Here is a 26,326-nt window from a genome sequence, read left to right as displayed (position 1 = left end):
CTGCTGTATTGTGTTCCCTGAGTTAATTTAAAATCATTTGGGTTACTCTGCAAGTAGACCTCTTTCTATGATTTATGAAGTACTTATTACAAATCCACTGCGCACAAGCTGTGTTAGGCCTTGAGTACTTTTTGTGGGTTAGTCAATCAAAATTATTACCAGTTTAAGCATGCTAAGCACATCACTAAGTGCTTGTGCTTAAAAAGTCTTTCAAAGACCCTAAGTTATCATGTCAAGAGAACGTCAGCGACCTATTTCTTTTCCTTAGGAAAGTACTAAGCATTTTAGTTAGCATGAACTATCTAAAGTTCCCTAGAACTTGTTGCATCATGTTGAACTAGATATCTTCAAGTTAAGGTCAGTGTCTATCCCATTGAATTAGGGGGGAATGTAAAATCATAGCAGCCTGAAATTTAATTAATCTTGTCACTCAATTACTCAGGCAGCAAGTACAGTATTTGTTTAGGAAAAACTGTGGAGGCAGCACTTTACCAGATGCTTTAAATAACAAACACATCACCTAGTCTTATGTGCAAAAAAACTTTAATAATAACTAGGTGAGGGGGATGGTTGGGCCTTTTTATATAATGCTTTTTTAAATTTTCAAAATGATCTCACATATTTATCTCCTCGGATGATTAAAAAAACCCTACCAGGAAGTCAAGATAGCTACTATGATTTGTGTGATTTCTGTTTTACAAATGACACACTGGGGTTTACAAGTGTTTTGCCCAAAGTTATACAACTAAAAAGTGACAGTCTTAAAAAGAAACCCCAAGTCAGCTGACATTTAACCTTGGGTTATCAAATGCAAGTTTCCAAATAATTACAACAGCAAGGGAAGGTGTTCTAAGTGAAACATTTAAGTAATAAAGATGCACCATGCTCCTGATTGTAGAAGCATTTAGATCTATGATTGCCAAACTTAAAGAAATCATGCAGCTCTTAATGTTAAACTAAAAGTAACAAAATAAATTATGTTGTGCTGGTATAATCATAGATTGTGCCAAATCACAGATTTCAGTATGGGCTGGTGGTAGCAAGAGCCAAACTTGTAAAAATAAAGCTAATTCATTGCCATATTTTTTTTTCTTGTTTCTGTAATTGAGAAAAGTCCACTATTATTTGAACTTGGCATACTGTCCTGCCACAACTGGAGAAACTTTGTTCTCGGCTACCACAGTTGGCAAGAAAAATAAGCCCGTGCATAAGGCTTTGGGGAGAAGCGGGGTCTTAACGCTTTGTTTTACCCTTATTTTAAAATGTTAGTTTCTGCCAAGACCAGTGGAGTTTCCCAGTGATGATTTGTCACTGGTCAGAGTCCCAGCTGCCTTATCTTTTGTTTTTAAACAATAGAGGGCGGAGTAGGAATCAGAATGGGTACCAGAAAGATTTTCTGGGGCCAAAGCAATAAAATTCTGCTTGAGGCACAGAGCAGAAATAAATAAAATCTTTAAAAAAAAAAAAAAAAAGAAGGCTCTAGAATAGAATACAGTTCATTGTTGCGCTTTTGCTTTAAAAATCCGCTAAATACTCCTATGAATGGGGGTGGGATGGGGGTAAGGAGTATTTTTCTAAGAGACCTTCTAGAAATTACCTAGCGGATTCTCTCTCACTAATAGCAGGGTGTGACCAACCAGTTGGCATTTAAATCCAGTGATAATTACCAAGTCTATTTTAAACTCTTGAAACTATCATATTGCCGGACTGTTAGAATTTTAAGTCACTAACCTTAAGAATCCTAAATGTTTCTGATCCTTCTATTTGCCAGTAATGTTACCACAGGAAGACCAGCACAACAGAGTGAATGTACTTAATACACTCTAAAATTATGTGCACTCTAAAATTATTAACTTCATGTTATGTGAATTTCACTTCAATTTTAAAAACAAAGAGTCCTGTGGGGTAGTACTTTGAAACTTTGTGAGTATCGTTCCCCAAGAATCTTTCACTCTGTGAGTTTAGCATCTATGGATAATGCTTGCCTGAATCAGTTAACACTATAGTGGTTATAGGGGGTGCCTCTAGCTGGCTCAGTCAGTAGGGCACGCGCCTCTTGATCTTGGGAATGTGAGTTTGAGCCCCGTGTTGGGTGTAGAGATTACTTTAAAAAAATAAATTCTGAAAAAAATAAATATTAATTAATTAATTAATTAATTAATTAATTAATTAAATTCTGAAAAAAAGAAGAAGGAAAAAAAAGGAGGCCCTGGGTTTTGGGACACCTAGGTGGCTCAGCAAAAATTGGGTTGCTGAATTTGTACCACACATCTGCAGTCATTCTAATGTTTATAAAATGATATAAATGATGACTTGCTTATAGTATTTGAGTAAAAAGAAAATGATCGGTTTTAATTTTAGATTTATCAGTTTTAACTTATTTGGAAATAATTTCAAATTTACAGAAAATTTATGAGAATATTCTAAGAATACTCACAAACTCTAATCCATATTTATCTCTTTTTAACATTTTGCCTCTTTTGCTTTACTAAATGCTTGCTTTCTCTGCACAGATGTGTGTTGTTAGTTTTCTAAACTCATTGAGTCATTTGTATACATAATGGCGGTTTACTCCTAAATACTTAAGTGTGTATTTCCTAAGTAAAGGATTTTCTGTTACATAACCACAATCTGGTTGTCAGCTTCAGTAAATTTAGCAATAACCAAAATATTTGAATCTACTGGCTGTATTTCAGTTTTATTAAATTTTATCTTTTTTTTTTTTTTAGTATTTATTTTCCTCCAGTACAAGATCCAGTCTAGGATAATGATTTGCATTTGACATTAGTATGATAGGCAGAATAATGGCTCCCCAAAGATGTCCCATGCTGTGAATATAGCATCTTACATGGTAAAAGGAATTTTGCAGATGTAATTAAGGATTTGGGGATCAGTTTATCTGGGATTATCCAGATGGGCATAGTTTAACCTTGTGAATCCTTATAAGAGGGAAGCAGGAGTGTGGGAGCCAGAGAGAGTGATTAAAAAATGTTACACTGTTGGCTTTGAAAATGCGGCAAGGGGCCACAGGCCAAGAGATGCAGGTGGTCTCAAAGCTAGAAACGGCAAGGCAAGGAATTCTCCTGGAGAGCCCCTAAAGGAAACCCAGCCCATGTAAGCACCTTGATTTGGGCCTAGTAAGATCTGTGTTAGACTTCTGAACTCAGGAATGGTAAAATAATAAATTTGTGTTACTCTAAGCCCCCTAAGTTTGTATAAATATCTCATGTCTCTTTATCTGCTTTAGGAGTTCTTTAGCCTCTCTCTTGTCCCTATGACATTGAAATTTTTGAGTAATACAGCCATCCCCTTTAAGTAAAATGTATATCTTTGAAACCTTTGATTGATGTTTAATGATTACATTAAGATTATGTATTTCAGGCCATGATGCTACATAAGTGATGAAACATCCTGAGGTTTTCACACACACAGACACTCAGTGTCCATCTTCTCCTCACGGTGCTGTTATGACCACCTGGTTAAAGTGTTCCAGTATTTCTATGTATTTACTCATTAGGAACTCCTAAGCAACATTTGAGGGAGATGTTTTAAGACCATGCACTGTTCCTCATCAAAGTTTCTCCCCCAAATTTAGCATCTATTGATGATTCTTACCTCAACCAGTCTTTACGTCACGTAAGCAATAACCAAAATTAGCAATAACCAAGATATTTAAATCTTTGATTTAAAAGATTCCTCTAAAAGGAATCTTTTCAATTCCTTTTAAAGGCAAGGTTAAACAAAGAAGTCACTGGCAGTATGTAATATCAATCTAACCATAATCCTACAGGCCACCTTCCCTTGGCAGCATCCTTCCCCGGGTGTGCAGGATTCCAGTTCTTAACTCTTCTCATCATCTTCTGCCTGGCCCTACTGCCTCAGGTTCCCTTGCTCCTCCCTTGCCATTCCAGGACTTAACAATTGAGATTTTGACCCCTCTTCTGTTTTTTTTTTAAGATTTTATTTATTAAAAATAAAGATTATATTTATTTATTCATGAGAGACACAGAGAGGCAGAGACATAGGCAGATGGAGGAGAAACAGATTCCATGCAAGGAGCCTGATGTGGGGCTCGATCCTGGAACATCAGGATCATGCCCTGAGCCGAAGGCAGATGCTCAACCACTGAGCCACTCCAGGCCTCCCGAGTTTTGACTCTAATTGAGTAGACAGTGATTAAACAAACACACACACACACACACCTGATTACTTTACCCTTCCTTCTTCATATATTTCAAATGTCTGTGTGCCTATAACTCTTAAGCAGAAAAAAAATGTGTTCTGTAAGCAAGGCCCCTGAGACTCTCATGATGGGGCACCTTTCCAAATCCTCTTCCAGCCCCACATCCTGACGCGTCCCCCTGTGGCCACTGTTCCTCTGCGCATGGCTTCCTCTGTACCTGGTCAGACCTTTGATTCCAGTAACTCTGGACTCTTGGTTTCAATTTCACTTCTTTAAGGGAACCTTCCTTTTCTTCTTTCATGGAGCCAAATCCTCCAACTGGAAACTCTTTTTGTGATCTCCTTCAAAGTAGCAGTTTTCCATTTATTTGTGGATTTATTTCATTGATAACCTTCCGCTTAGACTTGTAAACTTCACGAGGGCAGGGATTGTCTATGTTTGCTGTTTTGTATCGTCAGTGCCTAATGCATGATACGCACTTCATATCTGCATACCCCCACCCGGCATCCCGACCCTGAGACTCCCCTAACGGCCAGAAAGGTCTGTTTCTCCAAGAAAGTCTCTGTCCATCTCCTGGCTGTCTGGGCAGGACCGGCTCAGGCCTCCCGCCGCGGACCCTGGGAGCAGCTCGCCCGGGATCGTAGTCGCTTCGCCCGGCGGATCGCCCAGGCCCAGGAGCAGCTGGGCCCCTGTCTCACCCCTGCTGACCGGGCCAGGGCCTGGGCACGCTGCGGGAACCCTACCCCTCCTCTGGCCGCCACACCTGCTCCTGCCCAGACTTTACCAGTCTCCTCCATCCAGACCACACCCTTGAGCCATGTTGGGGCATCTCCCTCCATTCCTGTGTCCCTATCCCCTGGCCTGGACCTCAGTGGGAGGCGTGGCTAAGATCATGTAGTTTCCTATTTATATGAACTATTTATTTTGTGTGTGTGGTTTCACACAAGAAATAAAACCTTCTGATTTGTAGCAAAAAAAAAAAAAAAGTGAAGAAGGAGGTAGAAATTCCCATGCAATCTCTTGTAATTTCCTTGAGGCACAAATTTGACCTGAATAGAATCCACAAGATTATTGTGTTGAGGTGAGTGCCTGTAACTCCTCACACAATACCTGCACCTCAACATTATTGCTATCTTTTTTTTTTCAGATATATGTACATTTTATTTAAAATCTTAGGGCAGGTGGCTCAGTGGTTTAGCACCGCCTTCGGCCCAGGGCGTGATCCTGGAGTCCCGGGATCAAGTCCTGCATCCGGCTCCCTGAATGGAGCCTGCTTCTCCCTCTGCCTGTATCCCTGCCTCTCTCTCTCTCTCTCTCTCTCTCATGAATAAATTTTAAAAATCTTAAAAAAATAAAATAAAATCTTAGGTAAAAGGTATTATGCATTTTTTAGAAATCATGGTTTCCTTGAGGCTTCTGTTAAAACTACTTTCATTGAGTCATTTCCATATTTAAGAACTTTCTCATTGTCCCAGTGACTAAAGGCTGAATGCCAAATTCCAGAATCTTTGATATTCATGACTCTTCATAATCTTGCCTCATCCTAACCACCTCATCTTAATATCTATTATTCCCCAACACAAACTTGCCACCCCAGCAAAATGCACCCCTGCCTCCTAAAATTACCGTGCTTATTCTCAACTCAAAGATTTCGCTCAGTGCCATTTCCCTTATTGCACCCACATATGCCCTTTCCTCTTCCATCTACTCATTCCAATTCTACCTGCAGAATCATCCAGTATTTTGCAGCTGAAAGCATCTTCATGGTTCTCTCGTCCAAGGTTGGGGTAAGGTCCCCCTTTCTCCCCAGAGCTATTTCCTACTGTTCGACTATGCTCTCTCTTATGTGTATCATTTGGCCAGTAAAAACTGTAATCACCCCTACTCTGCTTCGCTCAGAGGATACAGTGGTCACCAGTACCATCATGGTATCTGATCTGTGGACCTTACCTTTTAGTTCATCATCTCTGAATTTTTATAGAATTTGTCCAGAAAACTGTTCATTTTGGGTATCTGATCACATATTGTGTACATAGCTGTTTAAAATTGTGTTATATATTTGTCTCAAAGTGTTGTGAGAAATAATTAAGATCTGAAAAACCCAAGATCTGGAATATATACATTTGTCAGATGCTATCATTATTTTGTTTTTATGTTTTCTCTTGTGTTTTATTTATCTAAAGATCAGGGATCAAATCTTTCTCTCCTCTGTATATTTCTTCACCATTCCAGCAGGTAGGTGTTACTCAGAAGTTCCTAACCAGTAAACATTTAACTATTGGCAAAAAATGTCCTGATTTCCAAATCTTGAAGGGAATCCATCTTATTTGTTTAGAGTTCTTTGGTTCTCACTAACAGTAATGAACTCAAACTTTTTTTTTTTTTTTTTAAGATTTTATTTATTCATGAGAGACACACAGAGAGAGGCAGAGATACAGGCAGAGAGAAGCAGGCTCCATGCAGGGAGCCGGATGCAGGACTTGATCCCGGGACTCCAGGATCATGCCCTGGGCCGAAGGCAGGTGCTCAACCACTGAGCCACTCAGGGATCCCTGAACTCAAACTTAATTTGAAAAAGGAGAGACAGAAAAATTCCAGTTATAAGGATGCTAAAGAACAGCATTCTAGTAAAAGGGCAAGGATGCAGCCAGGCTTCATGAAAGAGATTCCAGCCAAGATGGGAAGCTACCAGGTTTTCCTTTTCCACTCTGAATCTCTGCATCTCTGCCTTATTCTGTTCTATCTGTGAAGAATTTTTTTGTGTTCTAGTCATCTGGTGAAATGTAGCTACCCCAGACTGCCAACTTTATATATTTGCAGTTTTAGACCTGCTCAGAGACTGTTTAGTTTCTATTATCTACCAGCTTGGGGGAGAGACTTTCCAAATAGTCCCAACTGGCTCAGAGGTCTACTGTGATCTAATCAGTTCTAGCCACGGGGCAAATTCACTAGTTGTAGATATGGATCCTGAGAGTCAACTTCTATGATTAGAAGTACTTCCTCTGGAAATAGGTTAAATCTGCCAAGTAGACACTGTACGTATCCACTTCTACCTCCCATATAATAGAACATATTTATTTAAAAGGAATAAGTATAGATTGTTAAATGAATTAAATATAACATTAAAGACTATTTTTAAGTGGCTCTTTTGTGTACTCAAAATACAGGGCCCATCTTAATAAGTGGATTATATTAAGACACAGTTCAGAATATCTAGACTATTACTCTCTGGTAGAAAAAAAAGGAAAGCCATGTATGTAATCTTAATTATTCAGTAGCCACATTTTTTAAAAAGGTAAAAAGGAACAGGGGAGTAAGTAAAATAATTTTTATTGCCCTATATCCAAAATATCCTTTTACCTTATCAAAATAAATTCATGGAATATTTTGTTTTTTTATACTCAGAATCCACAGTGTATTACATACCTGTAGCATGTTTCAGTGCAGACATTAAATTTTAATCAGAAATATTTGGATTTAGATTTTCATAAAATTTACAACTGAAGGTGTAGATTCATATGTGTAAAGTTTTCCAAATATGTACCTGGGTGGCTCAGTTGGTTGAGCATCTGACTCTTGATCTGAGCTCTGGTGGTGGTCTCAGGGTTGTGAGATTGAGCTCTACATGAGGCTTCAAGCTCAGCCAGAGTCTGCTTGAGATTCTCTCCTCTCCATCTCCCTCTGCCCCTCCCCCAGTTTACGTGAGCACCCTCCATAAATAAATAAATAGATAAATAAATAAATAAATAAATAAATAAATAAATAAAATCTTTAAAAAAAATTTTCCCAGTCAATGAATCTTACTGATTTTAAATGAATTAAGTAAAATTAAAATTTTAGTGCTTTAGTCATGCTAGCCACATTTTGAGTGATATGTAGCAATTGGTGTCTAATAGCTCACATATTGGCTAGCACAGATTAGCAGACACCTTTATATTATGGAGAAACATGAAACTCTGAACAGATTAAGTGATTTTTTTTTTTAATTTTTATTTATTTATGATAGTCACACACAGAGAGAGAGAGAGAGAGAGAGAGAGGCAGAGACACAGGCAGAGGGAGAAGCAGGCTCCATGCACCGGGAGCCTGATGTGGGATTCGATCCCGGGTCTCCAGGATCGTGCCCTGGGCCAAAGGCAGGCGCCAAACCGCTGCGCCACCCAGGGATCCCCGATTAAGTGATTTGATGAGAATCACAAAGTGTGTTAATAGTTGGGACGAGACACTGAGCCTCTGGTTCATCACGTCCGCCCTTACCTCACCATGCTGTTCCTTCACCACTGTGCTATTTTATGTCTGGCTCAGGGACCATTTATAGGCCTGCCCTGGGAAACAACACATATTTATAGTGTTTGGGCTGATTACCATCTTAATCAGATTGAGGTTTCTGCATCACTTTAATTCAAGCAAGAAAATGAAAGATGCCCAAATCATGACAAAACCCAGCTCCTTCAAAAGGGAGTTAAGATTTTAGAGATTCCACACCAGGATTATAAGCACACACTGTTTTGCAAAGTGCTTTTATAGAAATGTTTGAAATTTGCCTGCCATGGAATGTTTGAGTGTAGCAGGGGAGTGTCTGTTCTCCAGCCCTAAGAGTAAATATTAGGAGAATAAAGAAAGTCCACTAAAGGCAATTGGCAGTTGCTTTTTGGTTGTGACAACTGGCTTGGAGAAATTTATTTTCCTCAGAACGACTCAATTCATTGAAATGACACAGAAAGAGCCATTTCCAAGAGCTCTCTTAATTGAGTCTAAAGACCAGTATTCCTGGTCCAGATGTGAGACCATACGACTCACGTCAACCTGGCAGAAAAAATACTGCAGCTGTATGTGCTTTGTACCACTGATAAAAGAACTAGGGGAGTCTAGATGTTCTAATGTTTCTGTTTTAAATTTGTTGTACAACCTTGAACAAACCACTTCATTGCTCTAGGCCTTTTTTCCATTTATGAAATTGGTGGGACTGGAGCAGGTGGTCTTCAGTATTCCTTTCAGATCTAAACTATTGTGATTCTAATGGCATGGCTCTAGGTTCTTTTGATTTCTTAGCCAGGAGGTAAATGCTGGAAGCACAGGAGGAAAGAAAAGAAGGCTTTGTGCCCTGGGCATTCATACCTCTAATTCTGGCAAGACTGAGGTTTGACACACACATTAAAGAAAACAAAAACAATCTAACTGGGCGGTAATGCTGGTAATTAGATTAGTTGGATTAGAAGACTGGGTGCATGCTTCTTGTGAATATTCCTCAGAGGGCTCATGGTTTATGAGTCAGTGCTTTTCTCCCCAAGAATCTCTAATAGGTACATTATCCCAACTCCTTTGTAGTGAGTTCCCACAATGTAGTTATCTACCTTAGGCCAACTAAGGAAGCACACAGGCATTTCTACATATAGCTGTGAAGTGGAGAGTAGTGTCAAGTGTGTGCATGAAGAAATGTTATAGTACATTTTGTGCAATTTCATCTAATTCCATAAAGCTAATGGTGACTGCTCTTAGAGACTCCCTCTGCATCTAAGACTTATGCAGAATAACATGTCAAATTCTTCCAGATAATAAACCAGAACAATTTCTTGAATGAAGCAGGGGATGGAGAAGAGAAAGCATGCCAGACCCAGCAAGTCCCAAGGATATTTTTAACCTACACAGGTTCATCCAAGTCTCAAATGTTATCATTTCTGGGACTCCAGAGGTGTTATATCACATAATATCTATTTTATATACTCCTATATTATCTATTTTAAATTTAGGTGTGGTTTTAGAATGTGCATAAATACTTTCATTATTGGTCTTGGAAGCAGTCCTATTCCTAGTTATGTTTAAAATGCTTTTAAGTTTAGTAGTTTTTATATCTTTTATTTAATCATTTAGTTGAATCATTAACTTGTTCATGGCGCTTTAAAATCCCTTAGGAAGTTTACAGCTTTTAAACAAATCTTCAGTGGTGGTGGCGTGGTAGCTGGTCAAGAATTATCAATGCATAATCATTGATTCAGATAGCATTCTAAAATGATACATGTTACATAGGACTTGAGAGCATACTTTTCCAGTAGTCTTAGCCAGAGTTCCTGAAATTAACCCAGAAAATGTAAGACGGAAGCTACCAAGAAAGAAAATAAGAAATTGAGAGTCTGGAGTTTAGGAAAACCCAGATTTTCCCTTTCAAAACAAGGAGTATATTTCTTTTTGTATGTATGTGCAGGTGAATGGAACCTTAAATTATATTTACTTAATTTGAGAGGTACTTCTTACTTCACTTCTTTGGCCTCCTGTGTGGCTTTATCAACTTTTCCTAATTCTTCACATTCTTCCGCTAGTAGAGAACATTATTTGTATCTTACATTCTTCTGATAAATGTTGAGAGTTGATATTTATACAGAACCATTTGAGCTTAAAATGGTCTGTGAAAGCTAAGGAATAGTGACAATAACGCCTGTTATTAAGGTAAAGGGAAAAATTACATTTGGGAAACCTACAGCCTTCAATCACTCATTTCCCAGTCATAATCTTGAGTCAAGAAGCAGATCTATCATTTCACAAATGAAATACTGAGTTTCCTGTGTTTCATTCTCTTTGCAAATCATTGACTATATTCAGTTAAAAAGAAAATACAAAACTGCTTGATGATCTAGTCAAAACGGCCTTCTCTCACAGGCAGACAGGTAAAAACTGGCTGATATTTAATTAAAAAAAAAATTTCTTTGGCCTCAGATCTATCTTTATTAAGTCTAACAATTTTAAAAACCTAACATGTAACTCTTGAAGCAAATTACTGAAACGATAGAACTCTGAATTGATTATAGTTTCTTCCAAGGAAATTTGGCAAGAATAAATAGCGAATGAAATAAGATTTACAAGATGTTTAGAAATGTGTTTTTTCAGCAGTATAGTAGCACAGAAGTTCAGATCAGCTATCCGTGAAGTCTTCATAATTTTAAAAGGGCAAATTTTGGGCTAGGATTAGATTGTGAGATTTCCAGGATTTAGCTGTAAGAAATTGTAAGTTCAGACTTGAGAATTTTGCTGGAAAAAGTTGATTGCTTCCACTGTTGGATTAGGTATATGAAAATGGGGGAACCATGGGTGGCCGTAAGAGTCACCATAGCTAAATAAGAACTTGAATACAGAATGCAAACATAAGTTCAGCTGAAAATAGAGATAAACAGAAGTGGTGGCGGTAAGCATCCCAGAGTTCCGTGGTTTAAAAAATAAGAAACCTATAAACAAAGTCTTTTCTACTTTAACCACAAAAAGGAAAAAAAAAAAAGAAAAATTAAAAACCCCTGCTTACTTAAGGCACCAAGACTGCAGAGGACTACTTTAGTACTTTAGTTCAGAATAAGGAAATTTGATTTGGTTCTTCTATGCCAGAAGATCTGAGGGGAGGATAGGCAAGCACATTGATAAAGTGAAGATAGAGTTTGAAGAAACTATCATCTAGAATCTGCTGCAGAAAACTTTGCACAGTTGCAATGGAATGAACTAATTGGTGAGGGCTGTCCTACCGTATAAATACTCTTCAAACAGTATTTACAATCTGTGCTGTATCCCATATCCCAGGAAATCTACCTCTTGCTGACAGGGCTATCTAAAAGGGAATTACCACTGCCTAAATGGAGGGAGAACTTGGAGAGCGATTCAGCCCCAAAGGAAAGACTGACGTTTTGGAAAGAGACCTGTGAATGATGCAAATGTGAACTTACATGTGCTTCAGATAAGCACTGATTAAACAAAACAAAGAATCCATTCTGAACATACTTTGGAAACACAGTCTTTGAGAACTTGCTTGATGAGTTGAGTGAAATGGCCTAATTGAACTAATTCCCATTTGGGGGTTTGTTTATTCTACTTTTCTGAAGCCGGAGCCAACACTCCTGAAAGTTTTGAATGACATTTAGTGCTTCCAGGAATTGGGGCTTACCAATCTGTAGATAAACCACTTTCCTTTTTGGCTGTGTTATATTAATTAAAACTGTTCTGTTAAATTAATAGAAGATGCCCTCCCCCCCCTTGTATAATTTAGGATAAATTAGTTGGCCTTCCCCCATAGAGCTATTCTGCTGGTGAGAAGGGAAATCAAGTTTAGTGGTTTCATTCATTTTACATGGCATCAGTTATTCCTTATGATTATAATATTTTTATTACAGCTGGAGTTATTTTAAATTATTTAGGTTGTTATAAGCCAAAACAATTCTAGCTATCCCCAGTCTTGTTTTTCTCATTTGTTACATTGTAGCAGAGTTTAAAAAAAAGTCAGAGCTTCCACTTAAAAGACGTTTATAGGAGAAAACATAAGTTAAAATATACAAAGCATATGAACTTATTTTAAGTAATTATTTTAAATAATGTTCACTAATTTAATAAATACGAAAATACATTCTAATACACCAAGGAGATTTTTCCCAATAATCTAAACCTTTATTGGCACAGAGTCATTTATAACAGGTTGGCAAACTATAGCCTGTAGGCCAGATCCAATCCACTGCCTGATTTTATATGGCCAGCTAGGTGAGGTGAGATTGGTTTTTCCAGATGAACATTTGCAGCCTATCTGATAATAGAGAATACTTTGAAACCCAACTACAAAAAAACAAAAACAAAAACAAAAAAAAAAACAAAAACAAAAAAAAAAAAACCCAACTACACAAAATGTTGACCCAAAATAAAGAATTTCATTCTTATTGGTAGACCTCTATTACAAAAGATTAAATTTGGTTATTATGCAAAAGACATTATATTCAGTTATTACTACATTTTAATTCTGTAATAAAAGTTTTATAGAAATTGCTTTCTTTGTATAAATGTACCTACTAATATCCTTTATTTCTGCCACTTGGCATGCAAAGCCTAAAATATTATCTAGCCCTTTACAGAAAGCTTAGACCCCTGACAAGAGTATTTTTTTCTCATTCATTTTTTTATGTACTTACGTACCTGTTTAACAAATAGTTTCTGAGCAACTTTCACATGCTGGACACTGTTCTAGGCCATGTTAAAAAAAAAAACTGCCTTCATAAAACTTACCTTCAAATATGTACGTTCAATATCTCCTCACAACTACCTTGTTCTATTTTATTCCCATTCTACAGAGAGGTTCTGAGAATTTATGCAGCTTGTTTGGAGTTTCTCAGCCAGAGTCAAACCCAATTATACTGACTACAGATTTGAGCTTCAAACCAATGGGCAGGACTTCATGCTTGGTTTAATGCTCTGCTGTCACCATCTTGTAATTATTCATTTTGAACACAATTTTGAACAATAAATACATTATTTTGTGTTTGGCCCCACAAATTATGTAAGCTGGTCCTGCTGCTAAACCAAAAAGTGCTTTTCCCTCAGACCACATTCTTGCCAGGGCTGTTTGTTTTTTAAATATCCACATGAATTAAATCTATGAAGAAGGCTTGAAGTATTAGGCACTTTGGAAAAATAAGCTATTTTTAATGCGTTGTTTCGTATTCCAGTATTCCAGTTCACCAAAAGACTGCAAGTCCTTGAGGGGTGCTCTCCTACAATAATATATAAATATATATATATATATATATATATATTTAAATATATAAATATTTAAAAATACTTTTAAAATATATATATATTATATATATATTTTGGTAATTCCCTCTGTGCCTAAAGCTTTTCTAAGAACACTGTGAGTAAAGTGAACAAACTTTGTCAAGATTTGGTAAGATTGGGCTCTGTCTTAATTTACTTCCATGGAAGAGCAACATTCTTTACTGTCAATACTTTGCTCAGGTCTTTATTCATTTGCAAATTTTGAAGCAGATGTTGAATCTGTATTAAACAAAACACAAGAATGACCTGTTCTGATATAAAGAAATTCTTTGTTCAGCAGTGACTGAAACATTGATGTCTTTTTTTTTTTTTACATTGATGTTTTTTGAAGAAGGGAGTTCCAAGTTGACTTTATTTACAATAGATGCTTTATCTTCTCTTCTTTCCATTTCTTGCAGCCTAGTCATTGTTGGATAAGCGTGATGGTGGAACAGTTGTCAGTCAGCTTGACTGATCTTCTGGACAAGTTTTCAAATATTTCTGAAGGCCTGAGTAATTATTCTATCATAGACAAACTTGTGAAAATAGTGGATGATCTTGTGGAGTGCACAGAAGGATACTCATTTGAGGTAACTTTGTATTCCTTGGGGTGGGTTTTTACTACTCTTCTCTAAGACCTATGCCAATTGATGGCAGGGGTGGTGGTGTCTTTGTGAAAATTTTTTTTTAATTTGTATTTATTTATGATAGTCACACAGAGAGAGGCAGAAACACAGGCAGAGGGAGAAGCAGGCTCCATGCACTGGGAGCCCGACGTGGGATTCGATCCCGGGTCTCCAGGATCGCGCCCTGGGCCAAAGGCAAGCGCCAAACCGCTGTGCCACCCAGGGATCCCTGAAATTTTTAATTTAAAAATTTTTAACTAAAATATTTTTAAGGTGAACACAGAAAATAGGTGGCTAGTTACACTGCAATGCTGAGATGTACATTAAGGCTTAGATGTCGTCATTTAACATAAAAATAAAATTTATTCGCAGTACAACGTTTAGAAAAATACCCTTTATTTCATAAATGAAGTCCTTATAACGTTCCTTTTAGGTTACAAGTGTTCATTTACTTTTAAATGGAAAATTGTCTATAATGAACACTTAGACTTAACCTCTTATCCACAGTAACCATGTCACAACAATGAGGTGCATTTTAACATTTCCAGGTCATTTGATGATTTTGTTGTCACCAACTTCAGATTGTGGGCATGGCAGTGCTTCAGGGTCTAAGCATATTGATAAGAATGATAAGCATATTGATAAGAGATTAAGAATGAGGTGTTAGAGTTCAAATCCTGATTTCTGTCACGAATTACCTTTGTGAACTTAACCTTTGTGTGATCACTTTCTTTATGCCTAAAACGAGGACAATGACAGGATCCATCTCATGGAGTTGACATTAGATGATTTGTGATTAGTGCCTTTAGTACCACATCTGACAAAATAAATTCTAATAAATATATTTTAATATATCAATATTAAGCCACTCTTCTGTTGTTTGGTGTAATGTTTATATAACACCGCTGCTAAGAACTTTCTTATACATCTCCTGGTGCATATGTGTAAGAACTTCTCTAGAGTATTCAACTTAAAGGGGGAATTTCTGGGTTACAAAATGGGCACATGTCCAACCTTACGAATTGATACCAAATGTGCTGATTTATATCATTCTACCAGTATATAAGAGTCCTCTTTTTGCCATATTCTTGCCAATATTTAGTATCATCAGACTTTTTAACTTTGGGCTGTTTGGAACATATGTTACAGAGGGTTGTTTTTTTTTTTTTAATGAGGAATAATTATTTTAATGAGCATATCTAAAGAACAGTGTTTAATTTGTTGCTAACATAGTTTTGATGTTATGTTCACTTTACTCACCCCCACCACCACTCCATTCCTTTATCTGTAGTCAAGCCTCACACTGAACTGGGTGGGATCACATCTTGCAGTACCAGTTTGAATTATGTGTGTCAAAACAGTTATCTAAAAGTGTTAATTTTACTTGACTCTTTGGGGGACATACTTATAGTCTACTACCTTGACATCAGTTAAATCTAGAAGGAATCTAAAAAATATAATCCTGTTTTCTTCTAGAATGTAAAAAAAACACCTAAGAGCCCAGAACTCAGGCTTTTTACTCCTGAAGAATTCTTTAGAATTTTTAATAGATCCATCGATGCCTTTAAGGACTTGGAGACGGTGGCATCTAAAAGTAGTGAATGTGTGGTTTCTTCAACCTTAAGTCCTGATAAAGGTAAGATATAAGCGTTTCTAATTTAAATGTCAAAAACAAGCTTGATTCTTGGCTGTATAGATAAGAGTCTACCTCTGACTCAAATATATGTGTAGTTAGAGAAAGATTGTATGTGTATATGTCTAATAAAAAGATGTATATCAATGGCATGAAAGAGGTGATTGGTTGATCTGTTGGTTTTCAAACCAAAGCAACACTCACTATTTTCAAATCTAAGAATTGTGTGTGGGTAAACAATATGGGAGATAGTCTCTCATAATTTTTATCTGATATTTGCTAGAATTGTGTAGTGTATGTTATTCTTCACCTCCAGTCTTCTTAATATCCCCTTTCCAAATCTTTTTCCTTAAGATCTACCTCTGAGTCATGAATTCTGATCTTCATTGGTTACTCTGTATTGAGACCTTTTTCCTACAGGGTCCCTGTAGTACAAAGTCTACTTCCATTGCCTTTTTTTTTTTTTTTTTTTGACTAATTACCAACAATTCATGTTACTTATATTTATTAACATATATAGGCATATGAATCTTTGCTCTACAAGGTGACTGTGACGAATTTCTTAATAAAAATAGAACAGGACCCACTATGAAATAAATAGGATCTGAATGATCAGAATTTGGGAAGCAAACCTTGAAAGTACTCTGGTATTGCACTTCAACCTTTTGCACACTCTGTAATTTATGTAAATCACCATACAACACTGACACATTATTGCTTTCTATTTAGATTCCAGAGTCAGTGTCACAAAACCATTTATGTTACCCCCTGTTGCAGCCAGCTCCCTTAGGAATGACAGCAGTAGCAGTAATAGTAAGTACATACATCTGATTTAATGCATGCATGGCTCCAATTAGCATCTAAGGGAGTATTGCATGGGCTTTACAGGAAATTTCTGCAATTATTACTATTAATACTGTTCTGTTACTGTTCTTCCTGTTAGTCTTTCTGAGAATTAAATATTAGCTTTGTATATAAATTATGATCACTAAATTCTACTCCTGAAATCAATATTATACTATATGTTAACCAACTAGAATTTAAATAAAAATTTGGGGGTGCCTGGGTGGCTTAGTTGGTTAAGCATCTGACTCTTGGTTTCGGCTTAGGTTGTGATTCTCAGGGTTGTGAGATTGAGCCCCACATTGGGCTCCATATTCAGCAGAGTCTGCTTGAGATTCTCTCCCCCCTTTCCCTCTGCCTCTCTTGCTTGTGCATGCTTGCTATCTCTCTCTTGTTTTAAAATAAATAAACCCTCAAAAAATGGGGGAGGTGGAATAAATAAATAAATATTAGCCTTGTAGAAGTGGGTTTCCCTACAACTCAAGATGATCTTTAGAGAATTGGGCCAAAATCTGCTAAGATTATTTTTAAATAAGTTATGTAATTACTTTTAGAAATATGGTTTAAGCTTTATTCATTGTCAATTAAATATATTTTATGTGGAATTTGCCTGATAAAAATGGAATTTTAAAATTGAAAATACAAATGCTGGTTTTATAGAATTCCAAGGATATTTTCAGTTTTGTGTATATGAGTATTTACTATTATGTGTTTGTACATTTGATGATTTGTTACTTTACTATAGAATTATGTTAGAGGAGAATATGCTTCTTCTCCTGAAATTTCTGTCCTCTTTGACCAATAGCCCAATTTCCTGGACGTCTTATGTCCTCCTTTCAAATACAGGCAAGATCATTAAAAATAGGTCATTGAGTTTTACTAAATATTCTGATCTTCTAGTGTCATGGAAGCTGTAGAAGTAAAAAAATTCATCCTATGATCTTACTTAAGAAAGTCATCCCTTAGGACTTAGTGGGGGGCGGGGGGGGGGGGCACTGTCCTATGTTCAGGGATGTAGATGACCTACCTGTAAGGAGTAATCAGTTTAGTACAAATCCACGAGAGCAAATCTGCAACTCAGAAGCTTTTTAAAAACCTCAAACATCCATTTGTTTTGGAATTTTTGCCATCACAACCTGACCTGATCTCAACTGAGATAAGGCTATTTATTTAGACTTTTTCCTTCTAAAAAAAAGGAAGATTTTTGTAGATCTTGTAGATTTCATTACAGAAATATTATATTTGATTACAGCATGCTACCTAGACCTCACTGAGGATATTATTTACAATATCTGAAACAGAACCTTCTAAAATCTGAAATTCTGAATTACATAACATCAGATCTGAAAAGTTTTAAAAACGGACTGTGTGTTAGCCATTAAGGTCTTTCTTACTAATTACTGATTTTATTACTCTTTTCAGAGATGCAGCTTTTGACTTCTTAGTTTATGTGTCATTTATTTCTAATCTTTATCATTTCCTTCCTTTTACTATATTTGTTTAGCTTAGTTGTAGTTGAGGTTCTTAAGGTAGAAAAATTTAATTAGTGATTTAAACCATTCTAATTTTCTGATATAAGCACTTAAAAATTATAAATGTTCTTGAAAGCAGCTTTAGTTGCATCCTACACACTTTGATATGTTGTGTTTCTTTTATTCCTTTTAAAATATTTTTTATCCTCCATGTGATTTCTTCTTCGATTCATGAGTCATATAAAAGTGGGTTACTTAATGTCTAAAATATGTGCTTTTTCTAGACTTTGTTTTTTTAAGATTTTATTTATTTATTCATGAGAAAGAGAGAGAGGCATAGACACAGGCAGAGGGAGAAGCAGGCTCCATGCAGGGAGCCTGATGTGGGACTCTATCCGGGAACTCCAGGATCACGCCCTGACCCAAAGGCAGATGCCACCGGGGCATCCCGCTTTTTCTAGATATCTTAATGGTTTTTAAATTCTACTGTGTTTTGTCTTCAGTATTGCAGATGCTTTTTACTAGATATGGAATTCTGGGTTCACAGATTTTTTTTTTCAGTCCTTTAAGGATTTCACTCCATTGTCTTCCTGCTTTTGTTTCTGACAAAAAAGCAACCAGAGTCTATATTTTATTTGTTCTAATATGTTCCCCAAAATTTGGGGAAAATTTGTCGGTAACTTTTTCAAATATTTTTTCTTCATTTTCTCTCCAAGAGGAATCACACATAGTATATTTAATTACACACATACTAATCACACACATATTAGGTAGTTCAATATGGTCTCACAGATCATGGAGGTTTTGTTCAGTTTTTTTTTCCCCTCCCCAATTTCTCTGTTCACCAAAATGTGTAATTTTTACTTATCTGTTTTCAAATTTCTTGGCTCTTCTGCCATCTGTAAGCTGCTGAACTTTTCATCCAGTGCATTTTTATTTTTTTCTTGCAGTTTATGGTTCATAGCAAAATTGAGGTAAAGGTACAGAGATTTCCCACACAAACCCTTCCGCCACCCATACGCAGCCTCTATTATCAGCATCCCCCACAGAGAGGAACCTTTATTAAAATTGATAAACCTTCATGGATACATCATAGCCATTCAAAGTGCATATTTTACATAGGGTTCACTCTTGGTGTTGTACATTCTGTGTGTTTGGGTTTAGTGCATTTTTTTCATTTCTAAGTTTGTACTTTGTATTCTAGAATTTGCATTTAATTCATTTTATATTTTCCTGCTGAGATTTTCCATCTGCATGTTCAATATGATATTTTCTTTTTTGACCCCCGGATATACAGTCAACCTTTGAACAACAAGGGTTTAAACCATGTGGGTCCACTTATACACAGATTTTTATAGTACTGTAAATGTATTTTGCTTATGATTTTCTGAACATTTACTTTAGATCATTTTAAGAATACAGTATATAATAGATATAACATATAAAATATGTGCTAATTGTTGTTATTGGTAAGGCTTCCAGTCAGTAGTGGGCGATTAGTAGTTTTAGAGGAGTCAAAAGTTATATGTACATTTCAACTCTGCAGGGGAGTTGGTGCCCTAACCCCTGCATTGTTCAAGCTCTAACTAGTTCTAAAGCTCTAAAGTTCTTGTCTCTTAACATGTAGGTCATTTCAGGGTTGGTGTATATTGACTACTTTTTCCCTTGATTATGGGTCTCATTTCCCTTTAAATGGCCAGTAATTTTTGAATATATATACTGGATATTATCATTACTATGTTTATGAGAATGCAAATTTTGTAGCATTTCTTTAGACATTTCTTGAGTCTCGTTCAGATAGTCGTTCAGTTACTGGCAGGTTATTTTCCTTCCCAGTCTTGTTTTTAAGCTTTCTCAGAGGAAAGGGGGAGAATAGGCTTCATTTCTAAGGCATGGAATTTCTGATATTTCAGAAATCTTCCCCTTCTTGCTTGTCAGAACTCCTTTGTCTCTGAATGACTGCCAAGGTCATAGCTTCCTAGGTATTGTTTATTGCCAGGTTTTGTGAAGTCTCTCCCTGTCTGTGTACAGCTTATATTTAACCAATGACTTGAGATTCCTCCAGGGATTTCTTTTTTTTTTCCCCCCTCCAGGGATTTCCATGTGGAAAAGGATGCTCCTTTTCTGCACAGCTCTTTTCCTACCAATAACCCTGCCCCACAGACTCCGGCCACATCTACATCCCGGAATTTTAGTCTCTGATTCCCTATCTCCGTGAGACCACTGGGTTCTATCTCCCTTACCTCCTAGCCAGAAAGTAAAGACAATCATGGGCCTCACCATGTGTGTTTTTACTCTCTTAGGGATTACATCATTGAACTACTTTTTGGCTAATGTATGAAAATAACTGCCTCAAATAATTTGTCTAGTGTAATAATTACCTAGGTTGGGAAGGCTAATCTGCTATTATCATGGTTGGAAACAAAAGTTTACTTGCCTCAAAAGACAACTGAATATAAAACAACCATTTTTTTTTTTTAATTACAAAAGGAATGGTTAGCCTTCTTTATTCTTTGTTTTGCTTTCTTTTCTTCTTCTTTTTTTGTAAAAAATATGGATCTTGAATAATTTGCAGCTTTTTGTCAAGAGACCTCACTCATCAAAATGGCACTTAGATAACCATCCACAAAGATTGGCTTTTGTAGAGCTTGCATTCTTTTTTTTTTTTTAATTTATTTTTTATTGGTGTTCAATTTACTAACACACAGAATAACCCCCAGTGCCCGTCACCCATTCACTCCCACCCCCCGCCCTCCTCCTAGAGCTTGCATTCTTATAAGAGCAACAGTCCTAGTACTTTATCATATATATCATATATATTACAATATGTATTATGATAGAAGTATGTAAATGTTTTTAGTTGTAGCATAAAGGAGGTAAGACTTTTGGGGGAATATGACCAGGGAAATTTGAAGTGACCATCCAAAAAGTGGCCATACTAGCTGGAGGACCAATGTATATGAAGGAGTCCTGAGATGTGAGTGTCCTCTCTGAATCTTATATTATCCCATGATTCTCCCTTATAGAAGTGTTCAAGTCATCCAAAAGGAATTATATGTTCAAGGTAATAGTAATTTCCTTTGTACCAAGCTAAAAGGATGTTTAAGATCCTTGTAGAAAGTATTTAAATGATACAGAAGAAATCCTTGCTTTGACATTACCGTATACATCTTCTAAAAAGATAGTCTTTCAGTAGACCGCCTGGGGTTATATCCCAGTGTTAACCCGCGGATGAGTTAATCTCTCTGAATTTGTCAGTCTAATGAAGGATGATAATACCTCCTTAATAGAGCTTCTGTGAGTTTTAAATGTGTTAACACACATGAACTTGGAGCCATAGCCATGCCTTATGTATGTGTTCATCATTATTAGAACATTTAGGTATACCAAGGTTGTGGGTCAGTAATTGTGGCAAGCCTACAATAAGCTTTGAATCTCAAAGAGGAGTACTAAGTTGCAGGTTTTCTAAGCACCAAGCGGTCCATGCTCACCAGCATGGTGATGCACATAAGCAAAACCATTTGAAAAAGTAGTTTAGCAAAATCATAGTACAGTTTTTCAAGTTCTGTATTTGAGCAGACGTTGGGTGTAAGTCAAACCAAACAAGTCAGTCTCCATGAATTTTGGACAGTGGACCATTTTCATAATAATGAGATACAGTTAAAACAACAACCCAGGGATTTGGGATTACCCAAATCCTGGCCAGATGAGCTCCCTCACCCTACACGTTTTCTGGGGCGATCTTTACACAGAAGCAAAGCCTTGTTACTAGTTTGGACTTCGGTCCCAAATACCCACCACATAAACCTTGAGGCACACAGGTTAAATCTCAGTGATCCCAGTAGATAACAGCAGTAGAAACTCTTAGGAGTCATACCACGGAACCATGAACAACCCTTTGCTGATAACACCCTTTTTCTCTCTCTGCAAGAGAGATGGAAGTATCAGTGGAGAGAACTAAAGGCCTATCTATTAAACTCTTAATGTTAATAAGAAATAACAAAAGCAAGGTAACATTGACCTCTCAAGGAGGTGAAGCTCAGTTCCTCTGATCCCACTCCCCTCCCAGTCTTTACCAGGCCCCTCCCTCCAGCAGGTGGACTGGTGCTGTGTGTGAGTCAGATTCTAGGGCTTTGGGGCCTTAGTCCTGTGGGTAGAACTTTTAAAGTGGTTTAAAAAAAAAAAGAAATCACAGTACTCTGGAAGAGTGAAGCCAGTTCTCTTTAAATAGGTCTCATCCAACATGGATTTGTTTGGAACCCCTTCTTTAGGGGCTGTCCTACCTGAGAAAGCTTGTGAGTGGGAATCCCAGAATTGGGAATTACTGTCTAGTAAGGCGCTTCTACTTGTTACTAGTGGTCCTGATCTTTCCTGTCGTCTGAGTGGCTCAAGTCAAGATTTGGTATTTGCAAAGAACAGCAAGAATAGAGTGTTTGGCTGCCTTGATTCCAGGGCATCTGGCTACCCAAACATGTAATAGACTGTTTGATAGCACCATCCTAGCTCATTAGTTTCCACTGGAGTCTGGGGACAAAAATATCAGTAGCTTCCTTTGTTCTCTCTGTATACCTTCATTAGGGGACCCCTCCAGGAGGTCACCTGGTCAGATAGACGCTGTGGGCTATAGCAGAGTGGCCATCAAGGAGAAGTCAAACTTGTTACTGGAATTCAACCGCAAATAGCCAAATTATGTGCAGACAGCGATATTAAAATTCCTAAAATGTCAAGAATTGCTTATAATTCTGAATCCATTTTTCTGAAAGAGAACACTTTGATAAATGGTAGTTAAATCCCAGACTGGTACACACAATCTTAAATAACCCTTAAAATAGCTCTGTTATTATAATAGTGCCACTTTAGTTATCTCATTTTGTAACTCTAGCTTATTTTGATGAAAGAATTCATGTTGAATTCTACTTTAAAATGCCTAAGACTTATTTCCCACGAAGCTATAGGATGGGGAGTGGGCCAGATGATATGCTAGTCTAGTCTCAAGGAAGTGATTCATGGTTCTATGAATGGAAGACCCCACTTGCCTACCCAGTCCTCCTTTCTGAAATGTAAGGGGCACTCATGACTCACCCTTCCTCCCAACACACACACCAGCTTCCTGTTAGAGCCTTTTGGAAACAGGAATCCTAGAATTAATGAATTTCTGGCTCCCATTTTTATAAATGGTGGGGAAATGGGCAATTTCTGTTCTCCCTGCAGTAGATAAGATTTGTTTCTTGCCTCTCAGGTTAAATCTGTAAGTTCATTTTCTCCTTATAAATGTTTATACACATACAGTGGTTTGGTTCTTTTACATTATGTACCTAGGTGCTTAATAGGTTAAATAGGTGATTGTAGGCTGACACAGTAACCCAAATATTGCGAAACACTCACTTTACCTTGGGTTAGTTTACATTTTGATCCTATACTTGCTGAAAGTGTGTAATTTCTAAATGTATTCCATCATCAACAGAAAACTGAAGATTTTCAGTTCTTTTCATACAAGTAGGCATATGTGTCATTGTCTCTAACAACCAACCAAGTTGTTCCTTGTAAGGAGACAGAGAAAAGGAAAAAAAAAAGAAAAGAGACCCTTGTTGTAGATGTGTTTTGGTGAATTCATAAATCATTCTGCTGCTCACAGAAAAGCCAAGCAGGATAAAAAAGTGTCCCAAGTTATTCTCACATGTTCTCTCTCTCACGCTCTCACTGTTACTTAGAGTAAGCAATGAGAAGACATTGGTGCTTTTAGCCATTCTTTAGTGTTCCGTGGTCTCAGGATTTCCAACACAAAAGGTCTGAAATATGAAGCCTTTAGTCTTTAGCACAGTCCTGGCATCCAGTAAATGTATACTGCAGATATGATGAGGAAACACCATGACTCTGAGCATGAGGTACCTAAAAATACTCTAACCACAAAGTACATTTAATAACTTAATATTTGCAGCAAGCCAAACAGCTTAATGCATACTGACCTTGATCCAGGTTGCAAAATGTCCTTTTTAAAATTTCTTGGCAAGGTGTGAAGAGTGAGAAGGCAAAAAGGTTCTAGAAGATAAAGTCATAGAAGATGGATTTGCTTGATAGCATAAATCATTTTTAGGAATATGTTGTCTGTGTTCCGTATGTGTCAACATCAACCAAGACAGATGTCCTTCTGTGGGTCTCATTTTTCAACTTAATGTATTTTGGAGATGACATGGACTTGTATTGCTGACCCAGAACAATACTCAGCAGAAAAATCTATGTTTCAAATATTTTAAATAGGGCTAGGTCATGAGTATGGAAACAGTTGGGAACAACCACAGCATAAAAGCAAAACCTCTAGCATGGATATGCTATGTTCACCCCTGTACTGTTTTAATTACAGGGAAGGCCTCAAATTCCATTGGAGACTCCAACTTACAATGGGCAGCCATGGCATTGCCAGCATTCTTTTCTCTTGTAATTGGGTTTGCTTTTGGAGCCTTATACTGGAAGGTAAGGGTTAATATATATATGATTAAAAAACTGCCATTTCCTAAGAAAAGATCCTACCTTAACTTAGCCTCACCAAACTCTAAATCTTAATGTTTTCCCGTTATTCCTTATGCTTAGGAGACAACCCCTCTAACTGAAAATGCACACTTAAGAAATGGGAACTGGTTTTAATTGCCTGAACTAAATATAAAAAGGAAGAAATCTACTGCAAGTCATATGATGTGCTTCAAGCCAAATAAAATGCCATTTGTATTATCTGCTATTTTGGATTTCTGTTCTTGTGTTCTCTTCTTACAGAGACCTGGCTAAAATTTTAAAATGTGCTAAATCATTGAGAGTCAACTTTTTGAAATGTCTTTTGAATTCGATTACTATTTAAATCTATCAGTTTCTTTATTACTTTTTCGTCTCCAACACCCTAAAAATGTTGAGTCGATAATACAGTGCATTTTTCATATTCTTTTTATTGCAAAAGTATTTTACATGCTGGAAACAAAACCTGATATTGGAGGGAGTTATTGACATAAAATATAAAAGTATAAAATATCAAGATCTTAAATATTATACCATTCATTGATATTCTTACAATATATATCCTTGTTCTTTTCCCAGAAGAAACAACCAAATCTCACAAGGACAGTTGAAAATATACAGATTAATGAAGAGGATAATGAAATAAGGTATTCTGTTTTGCTAAATATGTGCTTAAGTCAGCTTGACATCTCCATTTCCCATACCATGCACATGCTTACACATCTTTAAGGAGTTGTTTGCTCTCTGTGGCAGCTCCCAACATATATCAATGGTCTTTATCCACATTTGCTACCTCTCCACTTACCTGGAAAATACCTTCACAGTGATGTCTTCATGACCCATCTTATCAGTAATGGTCACCTCAGCTCCATTTTTTATAAGCAGCAGAATCTTGCTTAGACTCCCAGTCACAGAGCTCTGAAGGACCATCTGCATATTCTTCACTTCCATGCTACCAGCAGGACATACTGATTCCTCCTCTCTGTGTCTTTCACCTCTTTGGCAATTGTTACCATCTTCAACCGTATCTTTATAATGTCTTGGCTGAGCTGCCACAGAATCTTGCTCTTCCTTCACCCTTCTGAACCATACCCTTGCCCCATTCTTCCCTAAACCCCAGTTCATAAGGTTAGTTCCTAGTCAGGATACTTGCAGTGACTTTCTCTCACATCCTTGATATATTTGACTTCATGCTAGTGTTCAGAGCCCTTAACTTTTCTCAGCCTATCTAGTATTTTCTCAAAAGCCAAACACAAAATTACCATTCCACCTACTGTAGCTGACACTGATCACGCCTTACCCTACCCCATGCTGCCACAGTACTAATATGTTGATTTACCTCCAGTTATAGTTTTCATTTGGCATGTTACTTTCTCTTCTATCATGCCTTTAAATATATACTATGTGTGTGTGTATATTATATATATATATATATATATGTATCAAGTACAGGTAGGCATTTTTAGTATGTGTATAGGCATATGTAGAGAGAATTTTTACACTATATTGAGGC

The 26,326-nt window shown here is 36.9% G+C and overlaps 1 protein-coding gene across 2 annotated transcripts in view; it reads left to right on the top strand.

Annotated features, from left to right (window-relative positions):
* Window positions 1-26,326, top strand: part of KITLG (KIT ligand) — an 85,134-nt gene that overhangs the window by 46,156 nt on the left and 12,652 nt on the right. The window contains exons 4-8 of one of the 2 annotated variants that reach the window (XM_077845753.1): window positions 14,155-14,325; window positions 15,838-15,997; window positions 16,724-16,807; window positions 24,671-24,780; window positions 25,393-25,460. In XM_077845753.1, coding sequence (XP_077701879.1) covers window positions 14,155-14,325; window positions 15,838-15,997; window positions 16,724-16,807; window positions 24,671-24,780; window positions 25,393-25,460 — 593 coding nt within the window. The remainder of the gene's footprint in view (window positions 1-14,154; window positions 14,326-15,837; window positions 15,998-16,723; window positions 16,808-24,670; window positions 24,781-25,392; window positions 25,461-26,326) is intronic. The other variant, XM_077845754.1, reaches the window with a different exon arrangement.

Source organism: Canis aureus, chromosome 13 (genome assembly GCF_053574225.1).
Source record: "Canis aureus isolate CA01 chromosome 13, VMU_Caureus_v.1.0, whole genome shotgun sequence".
NCBI classification, from domain to species: Eukaryota; Metazoa; Chordata; class Mammalia; order Carnivora; family Canidae; genus Canis; species Canis aureus.
The sequence above is the reverse complement of the archived record's forward strand: the minus strand, read 5'-3'. Positions and strand labels throughout refer to the sequence as shown.